Source organism: Alternaria arbusti (genome assembly GCF_024043155.1).
Source record: "Alternaria arbusti strain BMP 1465 chromosome Unknown scaffold_1, whole genome shotgun sequence".
Lineage (NCBI taxonomy): Eukaryota > Fungi > Ascomycota > Dothideomycetes > Pleosporales > Pleosporaceae > Alternaria > Alternaria arbusti.
The window spans coordinates 2,393,938-2,405,278 of record NW_026249941.1 but is presented as its reverse complement, the minus strand read 5'-3'; the positions used below and the strand labels follow the sequence as shown (position 1 = coordinate 2,405,278).

General features: G+C 52.7%; 2 protein-coding genes across 2 annotated transcripts; one reads left to right on the top strand and one right to left on the bottom strand.

Moving 5' to 3' along the window:
* Positions 1-358: 358 nt before the first annotated feature.
* Positions 359-1,864, bottom strand: J4E86_000869 (uncharacterized protein; the record flags this gene model as incomplete). The annotated part of the gene is made up of 3 exons (XM_051441442.1): positions 359-472; positions 519-1,406; positions 1,460-1,864. 3 exons carry the CDS (start codon positions 1,862-1,864, stop codon positions 359-361), a joined length of 1,407 nt encoding a protein of 468 aa, XP_051307613.1.
* Positions 1,865-6,733: 4,869 nt separating this feature from the next.
* Positions 6,734-9,516, top strand: J4E86_000868 (uncharacterized protein; the record flags this gene model as incomplete). Its single annotated transcript, XM_051441441.1, has 4 exons — positions 6,734-7,961; positions 8,023-8,335; positions 8,453-9,278; positions 9,370-9,516. 4 exons carry the CDS (start codon positions 6,734-6,736, stop codon positions 9,514-9,516), a joined length of 2,514 nt encoding a protein of 837 aa, XP_051307612.1.
* Between the last annotated feature and the right edge of the window lie 1,825 nt (positions 9,517-11,341).

The following is an 11,341-nucleotide window of genomic DNA, read 5'->3' as shown; positions in this document are numbered from 1 at the left end:
GCTAGGAGAAGTTCATTTCTACACGACGTTTCATAGCACTAGAAAGGCGCTAGTGGGCACCCAAACATCTGTGGCATTCGAAACAAACCCGGGAGGCGTGTTCATACGATCGGATACGATATGTGTTAACAGTATTCTAGCAGCATCAAGTGGTACTTAAGTAAACCTTGTGTTACTAAAATTGGGGTCGACAATGTTATACATGTTTAAGAATCGCCGACGGCGTGTGAACTGAACTTGAGCAGCCTTCATTGTGTAGGATCTTTCTGGTCTGTACTAGGATACCATTGATCATCTCTCGCAAGGAGATCAAGCCTTCAACATTTTGGTAATGCTTGACTTCTCCGTGTCAAGTCATCTATTTCGGGTAGTCCTTGACGTGGTAGCTCTTGAGCTTGACGAACTGATCGAAGCCGAACTTGCTCAGTGTCTGGCCTCGCCCAGAGTCCTTCCACCCAACCCACGCCAGATCCTGAGTCGGTTAGTAAAGTGTCCTGTGTAGTCCTAGAATAACTTACTGGTGCGGGGTAGTCGCATCGGTTTACGAAGACTGTGCCGGCCTCGACGTCATCGGCAAGCTCGTGACCCTTGTTCACATCTTTGGTCCATATGCTAGCCGTAAGTCCGAATTGGCTGTCGTTCATCAATTTGATTGCTTCTGCGTCATTCTTGACCTTCATGACCGGGATAACAGGACCGAAAGTTTCCTCTGTCATTACGGTCATGTCATGCGTGACATTCGTCAAGAGTGTCGGAGCCACATAGTTGCCATCTGCAGGTGGGTTCTTGAAACTGGCGTTGTCTGGGGTAGCGTCCTTGGCACCCTTCTCCAGAGCATCCTTAACGTGCGACTGGATAGTCTCTGCTGATCGCTTTGAGACTACTGGGCCAACATGTGTGCTCTTGTCGAATGGATCGCCAAGCTTGTATCCGCTGAGTACGTCTTGAAGCGCTGATACGAATTCATCATGTATCTTTTCATCGACGTATACCCTCTCAACACTGCAGCAACTCTGGCCAGAGTTGAAGACAGCGCCGTCTACAAGTTCTTCCGCGGCCCATTTGACGTCAACATCGGAGCGTACATATGCAGGATCTTTGCCTCCAAGCTCAAGACCCACTCGTAGCGGTACGCGGTCATTCGCAGCCTGCTGAACCGCAAGACCATTGGCCACCGATCCAGTGAAGCAAACTAGCTGGATCTTGGGCGAGCGTGCGATCGACTCAATCTGGACGATGGAGCCGCTGTGGAAGATTTGAAGTACACCATCAGGCAATCCGGCTTCCTTGAAAATCTCCTGGATCTGCTCGGCACTGGTAGGCGTTTGTGGGGATGGCTTCAGGATGACCGAGTTGCCGGCGAGCAGGGCAGGTACTAGCGAGTTGATGAGGGTCAGATACGGGTACTGCAGGTAAGTCAGCATGTGCCGACCAAAAATAGCTTATGGCCTGCACGCACGTTCCATGGAAATAAGATCAAGACGGGCCCAAGCGGGACTTTCTTGATGTAGCGCTTGAAACCTTTCTCCGCCTCGCCTGGAGTATCTTGAAGTGTCTCGTCACTAATCTTTAGTAGATATTCGCCGCGCATCACCGCTGTAGTAACTTCTTTGGCAGTGTACGCGATAGGACGGCCCATCTGCTCAGTGATCTCCTTGCCCAGCACATCCTGGCGGTCATTGAGCAATTTCAGAGCTTTCTTGACAATCTCTTTCCTTTCAGCGAGCGATGTGCGTCGATAGGACTCGAACGCAGTGGCGGCTGTTTCAGGCAAAGATTGGAGGTCTGCATCTGAAAGGCCATTGCGCGTGACAACTGGCTTGTTCGTAATGGGAGAGATGGTCGTGATCTTCTCCAGCGACATGATGGCGTGTGTCTGGTATGTAGTTTATTTGGATAAATTGAGATGAAGACGCACGGCGTGTCGATTCAGTGGCGTCTTGGGAGCAGTTAATTTTGAGTTGAGGCTTTGCCCGCAGTCGCATCGGAGATGACGTATGACAGCGCTAACGCTAGCCTGTGCACGTCCCATTATAGTGGAGGCCTCTCATGGCTTCACGCCGAATAACGGACTTGGTTGTCCGCTATCGACGAACACCATGGCATACTCTCCAGAAACTCAACTTGAACATACAACATCACTATGAAGCATGCTCGACGCGCGAGATGCTCGAAAGACGCGTCGAACAACATTAATTCGTCGCGTTGGTCGCCAGCATCGACGCGCCGACGCTATCCACGCGAGCCTGGTAATATTCAATCGCACGTGGACCTCCTATCTTGTGCGATCGGGTGTGTTCATAGCTGAAGTCGAAATACTGGAGTGCAGATAGTGCAAATTCGGGCCTTTTCTGATCACCTCACTAACATGTAGCCGATGTGTACGGAAGCGATCAGGCAGCGCCGTGTGCCGTTCGATACAGTGCAATCATATTCGATGGCCGCCGCGCCCTCATTACTTGAAGAGAACAGCATATTGGTGCGGCGTCGCCGATTCGCTAACATTGTCAAATGATGAGAGTGCCACCCGCGCAGTGTGGAGATAAGAGCTACGAGACTTCGGCAGGTGTACCGGCGGTATCCTCTCGCTGGAGGCAAGGTCTACAGAGCCGATTCCGCACCCACCACGTAGCGTCCCGAGCGACTTGCAAGACTGTGGCACCTAGGTATGCTGCCCTTCCGGGCCAGGGATGCCGTTACCTGCGCCTTCACGACTCATCTTGACTAATTACCTCCACCTTCCATCTTTCATCATTCTACTGTGGTCAGACCTTCGCAGGAGAAAGCAGCCGGGGAGATGTAAGAGAAGAGCCACCACCCCATCCTAATTCTGGTAAACAGCACATCTGCTCGACAGAGTTCACCCTAAAGGCCCATGCAAGTGACGCGAGGTTCCATTCCGTATCGAAAGTTGAACTGACACTGGGAGTGTCCTGACCGTTCTGGGCTCGCCAGCAGTGGTGGCGAGTTTGGCTCCAACTTTGAGCGTCAGCATGGACTGCAGAAGATCATAGGTCGTACATGGTTCTACTGACGGTGCGTAGCTTGGCGGCATGGCCGGCCCTCGCTTGCGCTCATCAATCAACTCCACGCGTTGCATGCAGAGGCGGCGTCAAGAGCGGCGCATGCAATATCTAGATGTCACCAAAGCCAGCCCAATTCGGAGCTGGGGAGCCGTCGTTCCTTGCGTATGTACCCTTCCTGCTCCAGACTGCATGTGTATGGTAGCCTACAGGAACGAGGGTACTGAGCTCAGGCTGGATAGTCCCTTACAGAGTATCGTCCAGTGACTCGGTGTTGGGGCACAGACTTACAGTGGGGAACATGATAGGGCTCTCCACTCTTCCCTGTAACTTGCCAACCTACGCCCCTCCAGATAATCCGCGGATGTCGATCCGGACTTTCGATGAGAAGGCTGTCAGCACGAAGATCTGGACTTTGTTGAGTCACTTCTAGGTTGCCACTATCCAAGCCGCCTGGACCCTTCTTCCGCCCTGGATGTCAAAGCGACAGCGAAAAAACGATCCGACGATGTACACGATGCCGGCAATACTAACGTTGGCTGACAGTGTCTAACATGAAGTCGACAATAGAGCTAAGTCGAAGTTTGGGACTTGCAATCCACTAATATGCACTGCCTTCATGACCGTTTGTAACAGCTTGGCCTTTTGATCACTGTCGCGCCTTGGCCCTTCAATCTGTCCCTGGAATTACAAGGCGGCTGGAAGCAGTATTTGAATGATCCAATACATTTGCTTCAGGTCTTTGTAGATACAGACTGGGCGCCGGACCGGTTTCCTCACACCAGGCGGGTACGCGACACTTATAGCGGTTTGTCATAAGACCCACAGCATACCACCTATTAGACACGATGAGCCCAATACACCGTAAATCATCAGGGCTGATCACCTGGCCTTCATTAAAATTATGGAAACGAGCAGGCATATTTCGATCGGTAGTTGATGAGCTGTCAAACCCTCGTTCTGCTGAGCCCCAAGTATAATACCATTTCCTGGCTATTAGTGGGCAGGAGAAGCTTTGTGAACGACGGTCGTCCTATATTGCTTGGCTGCACATGCGAATTGCCTCATGTTCGGTGGCTGATCTGGTATTCGCAACGTTGCAGAGACTACAACAATCATGGTGAAAGTCCCCTGAGCTATTCTAGTTGCTACATGCAGACTCACTAGGTTCCGGATCCGACCTAGTAACGAGAACCTTGATTTCGACTTGGACCTTGACTGAAAGAGCTTACTTCGTCCAGGATGAATGCAGGCCAAGTCTTCAATAAAACGCTTCTAAGCCACCATGAAGAGCGGCACATATTTGGAATGCGGAGCGATCCGCTGGCTCCGTAGCGTTGTAGAGCAGAGAGGGGATGCCTAATCAGCAAGCGTTGTCGCCCAGTGACGATTGTGGAGATCTTTCAGCTGGATGTTGACCACGAGACATCGTACAGGCAGCTGTGGGTGAGCTAGTCAGGTTCAACGCAGTCTCGCTGTAGCAGAACGCCCTCGTTACCAAACTATAGACACCCGCTCTAGCTAACAACTAGGGCGGAGTAGGCCGTACCGTGGGAGCAATCGGCGCATAGCACACGTTTTTAGCATCGCTGGCGCCACTCGCTTCGGAGAGCCGTTGTACATGCCAGGTTTTTCCGCGTGTAATGTTATAACACAACGTGTTATAGACGAGAAAATTGTGCACACCAGGTCGACTCCAGCTTTGTCTTGGCAGGTGTATATCTGCGTGCTGCAGGTGGTAAACCTGGCTCGTTCAAGTTTATGGAGAGATACATAATATGCATTACCGAAGTGAATGAGGATAGACTGTCATGCGAAGACTGTCTGGGTAGCCAGCGGCGACGTAAGCGAACCTTTCGCGTGATGATCTAGTCATCAATTCTTTCGTCACAGCTGGAAAGTGGGAAATGGAAAATCCAACGTTTCAAGCGTCTGAAGTGCATCTCCGCGTTCTCTGGTTTCGCGTAATTCATGTCTCCCTATGGCGACCGGTTTATGAAAGGAGGGAAGGTGATCAGCGCAGGCCCCAACAGATTTCGGATTATTCGCTGGGGTGCAGATGACCGGCAGGACAGCGGGTAGCGCTGGATGTCAGGATGCATCGCGAGCCAGGGGACGCGTATTGGGGCTGCGACTAGGAAATGGCTGTCCCGCGATGGTCGCGTAGAAGGGAGTCTAGGCGATGGAGACTGCCAGGTCCCGTGCTGTCAGCGGCTCGCCTGCTAACGCACTGCTGCACGGGCGGCGGTCGCCAATCATGGCCCTGGCACCCTGTTCTGATCGCTCAGCAACGGGAAACGGGCGAAGGTGTGGTAGCAGGTGGGTCCTGGGCACGGGCAGGTACCCCAAGGTACTTGTTGAGCCGGCATCGGTACGCCGCCTTTCTTAACACGGCGCCATATAGGGTCGGGATGGCACCGATCAACCAATATGGTTTTTGATTACGAGTCTAACCTGCGGCGATGCCTCTGGGATGTAGCCGTAAAAGTCCGCGGCAACGAAGATCCAGCGGCGTTCGTGGACTGTGCTCAACGTGGAATGTTGGTGTGCAGCAAAGCCCTGGCCGCGCAGGGGTGAATTGCTCGAACTAGAGATGGAGGAACGGAAGGCGAGTTAGACTCGAAGGCGCACGCACCCACGAACATGCGTGCCCTGTTGCCCATCTCGTTTGCAGCATGTGGCCAGAGACGTCTCTAACGCGCGATGCAGCTGGTCCCGGAGAAAGGACCTGGCTGTCCATGCCGATTCGGTATCCTCACCCTGCACCTCAGGCACTGGACAGTTCTGTGTTATAGCCCACTGCGTCCACTAAGGTTGAGCTTTGAGGCCGAGACAGTACCTAACAACCGAGTGCTATATGGTACCCCAGGCGCACAGCAGTGGTCAAAAGACGGCCTTGAGACAACTGACCTGCATATCTTTTTGACGTCCCTCGACGACATAACCTTGAAATTCCAGCCCTGTGCTGACGTCTCTCAGCCTTGTTGCCAGCTCGTCGCCCTTCGCCACCCCTTGGACAATCTGAACTCCGACTTTACCGTCACTTCCTGCGTAACTGACACTTCCCGATCTATCCTCGAGTGGTGGAATTGTAGTGGAGACGGACGCTAGAACGCAGTTATGCTTTCCACGAATCTCCATCAATACCCCTCGGCGTTCAGCCACCTCCCCGCGCCGAACATGGTCGAACATCAACATCATCATCTCGCTGCCCAGCACATGGGGCAGTCACCACTCGACAACCTCGCGCACACATCACAATACGCAGCCCTACAATTTCATCAGAACCGGCATGTGCTGCCAAACGGAAAAGGACTTGTCAAGCCTCATCGGTTACCGTACGCCAGTGGTCCTATAGCGCCTCGACACCAGCGAGAGATGCTCCATGAGCGGTCGGGACGAGGTAACTCAACGTCTGGACCAGTGCGACGCAGGATCAGCCGAGCCTGTGATCAGTGTAACCAGTTGCGAACGAAGTGCGATGGTAGACAATCTGTAGGTCCTTTCCCAGGCTCTGGATTTCTAAATCAATATGCTAACGGTATGAGTAGTGTGCGCATTGCATAGGTACGTTTTGATGTTGTGGGAGAGCTCGGCAACGGATGAACCGAGATGAGAACCATCTACCTAGGCGATCAAAAGTTACTTTTGTAGCGTCTGCTAGAGGCTCTTAGCTACGGGGCTAAACTGCCGTTCGCTTTCCATCACCCATGTACTACCCCTCTGACAGCTTGGCTAACACAGTGTCAGAATTTGGATTGACGTGCGAGTACATACGTGAGCGCAAGAAACGCGGAAAGGCATCGCGGAAGGATCTTGCCCAACAGCAGGCTGCGACCGCCGCAGGAGGCACTGGTGCGCCGAAGTCAGAGGATTCCAGCACCCCGCAATCGTCGGAGAAAGCTACCGAGTCTGTTCACGGCAATAGTCCCAAGCTTCCTGAAGGCCAACGCTCTCTGCCTGAGCTACCTGGTCGATCGGCCAGTATTGCGACAACACGGCCCGAGATGGATACCGCGTCGATGTATCAGAACAGGACGATGAGCATGGGTGCAATCGACACTATGCCAGAATCTGATATGCACCATCAAATGACTGAGGGCATGCAATCCATGCATCCCATGCAGCCGCCCCGATTACAGACTCAAGGGCTGTCTATGCACAACCCCATGCCCGAGTACACGTCGATGGAGGAGTACCACCGGAGCCTTACCTATCAGTCACCACTCCAAATGATGCAGCCTGGAATGCAGCCCGTTGTACCTTCGCACGGCCATGGGATGGAGTACTCCGACAGCCCCTACAGTATGATGAGCCCACAAAGCGCACATACACAAGCACCCACGAATACCTTCAGGATGCCCGAAGAGGCATCCAACATGGGTTACATGCCTCAATCACCAGTTGATGGATCGCCTGGTTGGATGCTGCCTTCACCTTCTACAACGATGTACTCTGGCGCACAACATCAGAATCCCTCTCAGCAGTTGAGATACCCTGTTCTGCAGCCGTTAGTACCACATCTCGCAAATGTCATGCCGATTTCACTAGCTTGCGACTTACTAGAGCTCTATTTCCAGAGTTCATCAACTGCGTTTATGCAACCAGTCTCCCCTTACGTACTAGGCTACGTCTTCCGAAAGCGCTCTTTCCTCCGCACCAACAACCCCCGCGTGTGCAGTCCAGCACTGCTGGCAAGTATGCTCTGGATTGGCTGCTTGACAAGCGAATCTCCATATCTTTCCTCATCGCCATCTGCGCGGAGCCAATTATCGGAGAAACTCATCAACCTAACCATCAGTCTCTTGAAGCCTCTTGTGCATCAACATCCAGGTGGTCCCGATGCCAGTCCGACGGCTTTTAACGGCGTCGGGCCGATCAATGGTGTCACCATGGGTGGTTTTGGTATGCCCGCACAAGATTCCGACATTGGTTTGCGTAAGTTACCAACCCATGTTCAGTTTTGCGTAGTTTCCTTCACTAACACTATTACAAACAGCGGGAGCACCAGGAGGCCTTGACGACGTAGCAACCTACATGCACTTGGCCATAGTGATCTCGGCCAGCGAGTACAAGGCTGCATCACTCCGCTGGTGGAACGCCGCCTGGTCACTGGCTAGGGAGCTTAAACTTGGCAAGGAAGTGCCTGTGACACCGCCTCCCGAGCCGAATGACGAAGATGCACCTGGAGACCTTGATGCGGAACACATGGGCGCAGGATACCCAACTAGTCAACACACATCCATGGATTTCACAGAAGAGCAAAGAGAAGAGCGCAGACGTATATGGTGGCTGCTGTTCACTGTTGATCGGTAAGCCATCCGATCTTTGTCAACCGTGACACTCGCAGCATGGCATTGCTCGACTTCTGCCGACGTTCTTGCGCATCCATCAGATCTGCCCTCCAACACACGCTGATCGCTCAACAGCCACCTAGCGTTATGCTACAACCGACCGTTGTCTTTATTAGACGTCGAATGTTCGGGCCTGCTGCAGCCACTTGACGATAACGTATGGCAATCTGGCGAATTCTTCGAGGACTCCGCTCAATCGTTTTCAGATTCCACACTTCATCGACGATCTCGAGGGCCTGCCTTTGAGTGCACCGGACACTCCATTTTCGGATTTTTCCTTCCTTTGATGACCATCCTTGGGGAAGTTACCGATCTATATCATGCGCGCAACCACCCTCGTTTTGGGACGAAGACCGACTGGGATCACCACGCGCTCGAGATCAGTCAACAGCTGGTGGTATATGGGCAGTCACTCCAAGAGCTACGAAATCGCGCAGTGAACGAGGCCAACGCTGAACGCGAACCATCACATCCCGACACACCATCCGGGCGGTCTGTCAACTCTACTATGTCCAGGGCGCAAGAGTCATTGATGCATGCTAAGATTGTGGAGGCGTATGGTACGCATCTCATGCACACGCTTCACATCCTGCTCAATGGTAAATGGGATCCTATCTCGCTACTTGATGACAACGACCTCTGGATATCTTCGCAAAGTTTCGTCGATGCAACTGGTCATGCGGTATCAGCCGCCGAAGCATTGAATGAGATTCTGGAGTACGATCCGGACCTAAGCTTCATGCCGTTTTTCTTCGGCATCTACCTCCTGCAAGGGAGTTTCCTGCTACTGCTCATAGCCGACAAGCTGCAAGGAGATGCAAGTCCGAACATCGTGCGAGCATGCGAAGTGATAGTACGCGCGCATGAAGCATGCATCGTCACCCTCAATACCGAATATCAGGTAAGTGGCGCTACCAGCCCGTCATTCTTACCTCAACCTTTGCCGGCCCCACTGCTCTGCCAAGATCAGTAATCATGCTAACACCTCGCAGCGAAATTTCCGCAAAGTCATGCGTTCTGCTTTGCAGCAAGTGCGCGGCCGCGGCATGGACGAACACGCCCAACTTGCGCAACAGCGTCGGCGCGAAATGTTGAGTCTCTACCGTTGGAGCGGCGACGGCACAGGGCTCGCACTCTGAGCCGCGTTTGAGCCTCGCTTGGCCGACCCTTGTCATCCCGGAACCATAACACCGCCTTTCGCAACAGTACAACAATACACACCCTGTTACTTCCCTAAGGGGAGGTCAGGATTCCTTTCGCTCGGCTGCGACTCGTTGTACATTTGGAATCATTTTGGGCCGCCACTTGGCTCACCTTTCGTACATTACTAGCATTACCCTATACCCTGACATCACTATGTTTTCCGTCTTGTCGATGTTACTTTCCTTTGCTCCGGCGCGGGCCAGTGGCTATGTGGCTGCCGCCTAGCTTCATCAGGGCTGAGGCCCACGATTAGTGCGATGTACGAATTCACGTATACTGGTTTTCGGCGTTATACCATAATGTGTTTGCCCCTTGAGATATTGGTGTGCGGACTGGCGGCGCGATCGTTGCGAGGGCGTTCTGGTACCAAACTTTATGCACGCCATCCTGGTGCACATGTTTCCTCAAGTATTGTGCGTCATATTTCGAAAAGCGCAAAGTCCTTCGCGTGTTTTTGTCTGTAGCGTCGGGTACAATTACTCCGAGACATGATATCGCCCTGTACATGTACGGAAGTTCCCTTCGTCTCCTTACTTCGGTTCTAGTACACAGTGGAGAATAGTGGGTAGTCAATAAGTTAGCGCAATAGCCACGCCTCGCGTATACACGCAACTAAACAATCCTGACTTAACAGCCCTTTACCAACTTACAGGCCAAATAGAGCCACCTAGGAGATCACACAAGTACAGAGCAAGCCCTGTGCCGTGCCAACAGCGAGTCAGTGGAATCGCTACTATGATCGCTTGTTCTGGTCACTGTGTAGGGCCAACCACATATTGAATACATTGTCTCATGATGCTATAGCCAGGTTCGATGTTTCAAGAGTACACCCCTGCGTTCCGCGAGCCCCAAGCTTCCTCTGCGGGGCTTTCGACTGGATCAAGGACCTGAACACGACTAGATACTGCTTCGAGCATGACACCTACGCTAGTTAGATTTGGAAGTGGAGGAGTTGAATCATGGCCGTGGAGGTTGGTGGGCTGCACGTGTTGTTGTGCTGACTACCGTGCCACCCAAAGCCTGTTGGCCAGTTGAGGTAGAATGTGATGCCATGGCTGCGTGGCGATACTTGGGGACAAGAGTGTTTGGCTGCCAGCGCTTCAACTGAGTATACCAAACATAGGTGACCCTGGTCAGGTCAAGGATTTGCAGAAAGTTGTGCGAGACCACATGTGGTACCTGGCGAGCGATGCCGGTACTTGGGCACCCAATGCGTTCTTGCCCTCCCGCTACCAAACCTTAGCTTTGCCATGCGGCCCTTCCTCGTCTTAGTATACCAGCGTTCGGCTTCCCGGTCCACGACCCTACCCGGTGGAACGTCAATAATCTCCGGCACGAGGGCGTGTCTTTACCAGTACCAAAGATCTATCGCATACACGTTCAAAGCCCTACTTAGAATAACGACAGAAAGTTCGCCAGCTGCGAAGTATGGGAACACCGCTGCGGACCGGTAAGACATGAGACTATTCAGGATATCAACGCGATTGGATAGGAATAAGTCACTTCCCTCGTAGGCAAGTGTCACTAAGGCAGAGGGTGCGGAGAGCATACACCGAAGCTACATCAAGGTATGCAAGGAGTATTGCCCTGTTATGCACCCCAGATCTGTTGAGCTGTGTTGGAACGCGTTGTTGGTCAAAACCGTCTAGGGAGCCTGGAACTCGCCGGGTCAGTGACCGTCCGCATCTCCCGAAACGCCCTGCTGCTTGAGCCCATGTAAGCAAATGCCCATCTCATGTAGACCGGAGAAGGGCATTGAAC